Raw genomic sequence first — 3588 nt, forward strand, 5'->3', positions numbered from 1 at the left:
ATGCTTTTTCCCCACACTCAGCTTGAGATTCATATTACAAATTATAGACAGGAATTTCTTATTGACCGCTATTCAGCAATAAATACCACAAGAAGTGAAATAATGATTCACACGTTTGGCTTCTTGTTAAATTTCACACTTTAATTCAAGATAGGAATAGCGATCACTTGGGTTTACTTACGTTCACAAAGATTTCTAATCAATGGGTCTTTCATGAATTTAAACAATGGTACAATGATGCAACATTTGGCCACAAAACACTGCAGGAAGAGAATTTTAAACAATACCAGTTGGAAGTCAAAGTATTCTTGGTATCATTCCTTTAAACTCCTTACTTAGCTAATTTTCTATTTACAGCCTGCCCTTAAACGAGGTATACAGTTGAGCTTTTGCTGGGAAAGCAACTTTGATTAAGATGCAATTCTTTTTTTATTTATTTATTTTAACATTTCAGTCCTGGCAGAAGTCCTACTGCAGATGCAATCAAAATGACTAAAGTCAAAATAAATGCATCTTTTCATATAACTTATTTCTGTACTGTATCTGCAGAGGTAGCCACTGTCTAAGCTGCACCTGTATGGCTTTATCAGCTTCTCTTCAACAGGGCAGCCTAGGAGTGAATCTGAGGTGAGACAGAAAGACAGGAGTGGCTGACAATACTCAGCAGATGTGCCCTGGTATTGATTCGAGAGAGGGTTGATGTTCACCTTTGATGGCTACAGGGACGACGGCTTCAAGAGCAGGAGTTAGAAGGAGTTATAAGGGGTCCACAACTGTTGCAAAAAGTTGCAGCACTGAGATCCTTCCAGCTCTAGAAACATAAACTTGCCCACTTTTCTATGCTATGCAAGATCCTGCATTCTTCCTTATCCCACTGGATCCCAGTTTCACGTGGGTCTCCAGTGCTTTTACACTGGCTCTGCAGCTTGCCCTCCATCCCTGGATTCAGTCACGGGCCCCTCCTTGCATGGTGTAGTAAGTTTTATTTATAAAGACACTGGAACAGGAGTTTAGCAAGAAAGGAAAATCACACAGGCAGGCAGCATTTGGAATCCGGTTGTACTATGGTCTTACCAACAGATCAAGCTGCCTGTTCCGTGTGGCAATGGAAAGCTCAATGGTGGATAGCTCCAGTTCTTCCCAGTCCTCCGGGGTTACCTCCTGGGGGATTTCTGCGAATCCAGGAGAGAAGGTATCATTAAGTGGAATTTAATTACACAGAGCATCATTTCACTGCTATGAAGCATCATACATCAGTGACAGCTGCAAAAATCGCTCTGACCCACTGTGACCACTAGCTTTGTTTCTTTCAAACATCAAAATCTTAAAAAAGGAAAAAGGAGCTTGAGAGTACTGAAAGAAAAAAAAAATCCTACCAGCAGCATTCCCACAGTACCAGGAAAGACTATCAAGCATGTTATATGGCGATCGTGTGAGTCCTCATGCTCAGGGATTAAAAGATCTCCTGAGCTAGTATGACAGAAACATTTAAAAAACACATGAAGCGCTGCTACCGAAACAAACAGTAATCCAATGTCCAAGATGCTGTAGTAACGTGTACTTTCTATAGGGGGAAACGCCACAGTTCAGTTCTCATACACAGGTCACTTAGTTCACGGTTCTGTCTAAATCACCTCCGCTAGCCAAGAAGGAATGAGAAGGACTTGGCCTCACACCAGACTGCGCAAAATACGCGCTCCCCTTCCTTCCGCAGTCTGCCACACGCACTGCCTAACTAACAACTCAACCCTGGAGAGGCTCACAGAGCACACAGAAGAAAATCAGTGGTACAGAAAAAAATTCAATGTACTAAGGGAAACTTAAGGCTTTTGCATGGCCCAAGTTTTACTGCTCTGTTTTAACTAGTATTTGTTGCTCTGCATCAGCAGCAACTCACATCCTGGAAAACCAGGGCTGCTCCTCCCTCGCCAGCTCACTAAGAAGCCATGTTACAGGAGGAAGATTATGAGAAGCTCGCCTGTAAGTGCCAAGTGCAGACTTCCATAGCAATGGCAAGCAACGGTAAACCCAGGGAATGCCTCGGGTTCTTTACAAATGCACTTTTGTTCATAAGACCACAAGCACTGGCAGGACTACTCTGCTCCATTTCTGGCATAAATCACTGTAAATATCTTGGCAAAGTAACGGTTTTGTTAAGTAATAAAGAAATACTAATACTACTACTAATATAAAAATGAGAGAGCAGAAGAGTAAGGCAGAAACCGCCCCCCCTCTATTAGAGAAGTAAAGTCCGCCCCTCAGTTTATGGCAAAATACACACATGTCACCTTTTGGAGGAGATGACCAGTACGAACGAAGTCGTCTATACAGCCTCACATGAAAAGGAGGTCTGGATGGTTTCACATCTGGCTCTTCCGGAGGTCTCTCAGTCGGACCCAGATACATGAGAGCAGCTTGATGTTTCTGAGGCCATTCCTTGGATTTACACAGAAAGGAAAGACAGAAGATAAAAGGCCTTTTGTTTAGTGCCTACCTGTCTATTCTGTTTAGTCCTTTACCCTACATATTCTGTGCTCCCAAGTACCCCTGCAGAGGTACCCAGATCCCTCAGCCTACGTTATGGCTATCCAGCCTCCAGATTCCTATTTGATAGGACATTTTTGCAGCTTGAAAAAGATCACCCACAGCTCCCAAGCCTACTAATCTACTCCTTCCCCTCACAAAGAGTGAGGTATTTTCCCCTCCATAAGCAGAGGGGAAAGTGATGTTTTTCTTTGCTGCTGCTGTATGGCAAGGCAACACAGCTGCTTCTGGCTGGAGAGAACAACCAAAACCATCACGGTCAACACTAATGTTTGAAAGCACAATTGGTTTCTTCATGGCACAGATGCCACCTCAAAAAGCAACTGCACAGTGGGGTCTGGTGCAAACAGACAAACACTATAGTGCTGTGTGCAGCCAAGGGGCACTAAAACCTGGCAGGCCTTTGTTCTCCAACAACTCAAACAATCAACATCTTGGGTTTTAGTCAGGTGCAATACAACAGGTCTTAAGGCAATTCATGTGAGCTTTATAAAGCATCTGAGGGGGAAAAAAAGGAAAAAAAATAGTAACACATTATTCTCGGTGATACTTCACATTCCAGTGCCAGAAACCGATGGGCTAGAGAAGAACCTTAGTCCCTGAAATACTTCCAGATGCTGAAAATGTTTATTTCCTAGTATTTTGTTTTAAAAATAATTTCTGAAATGCATAAAACATAGGACTTACGGAGAGAAAACTAGGATTGTTTTTCAAATGTGTATACTAAAACATCCCAGCCCAGTGCCCACATGTACTCAGTGTAAGTATTCTTCTACGCACAGCACTTTAGAAGTAGTTTTGGATCATATAGCACAGGTTGTTAAGCTAATTCACCTCACACCTCTGAGAGCAAGGAAAAACTTCATTATCATAGTTACACATTAAACAGGACAAACAGAGGTTGTATCAGTAGAGCAATACACGAACACTAAGTATTAATGGTTAAAGGGAAAAGCAGCAATGCTGCGATAATTTAAATCTGTATATTTTAGAAGAGATTACAACACTTACAACAATGCCCCTACCAATATCAGAAGTGAGCTC

General features: G+C 42.2%; 1 protein-coding gene across 1 annotated transcript in view; it reads right to left on the reverse strand.

The window, feature by feature from the left end:
- Positions 1–3588, reverse strand: part of AGK (acylglycerol kinase) — a gene marked incomplete at its 5' end in the record, with an annotated part of 33702 nt that overhangs the window by 6591 nt on the left and 23523 nt on the right. Inside the window, 2 exons of the mRNA XM_010146068.1 lie at positions 1075–1172; positions 2289–2436. Of these exons, the coding sequence (XP_010144370.1) occupies positions 1075–1172; positions 2289–2436 (246 nt within the window). The remainder of the gene's footprint in view (positions 1–1074; positions 1173–2288; positions 2437–3588) is intronic.

The sequence above is a fragment of the Buceros rhinoceros genome, unplaced genomic scaffold (assembly GCF_000710305.1).
Source record: "Buceros rhinoceros silvestris isolate BGI_N320 unplaced genomic scaffold, ASM71030v1 scaffold4892, whole genome shotgun sequence".
In the NCBI taxonomy this organism is placed as follows: Eukaryota; Metazoa; Chordata; class Aves; order Bucerotiformes; family Bucerotidae; genus Buceros; species Buceros rhinoceros.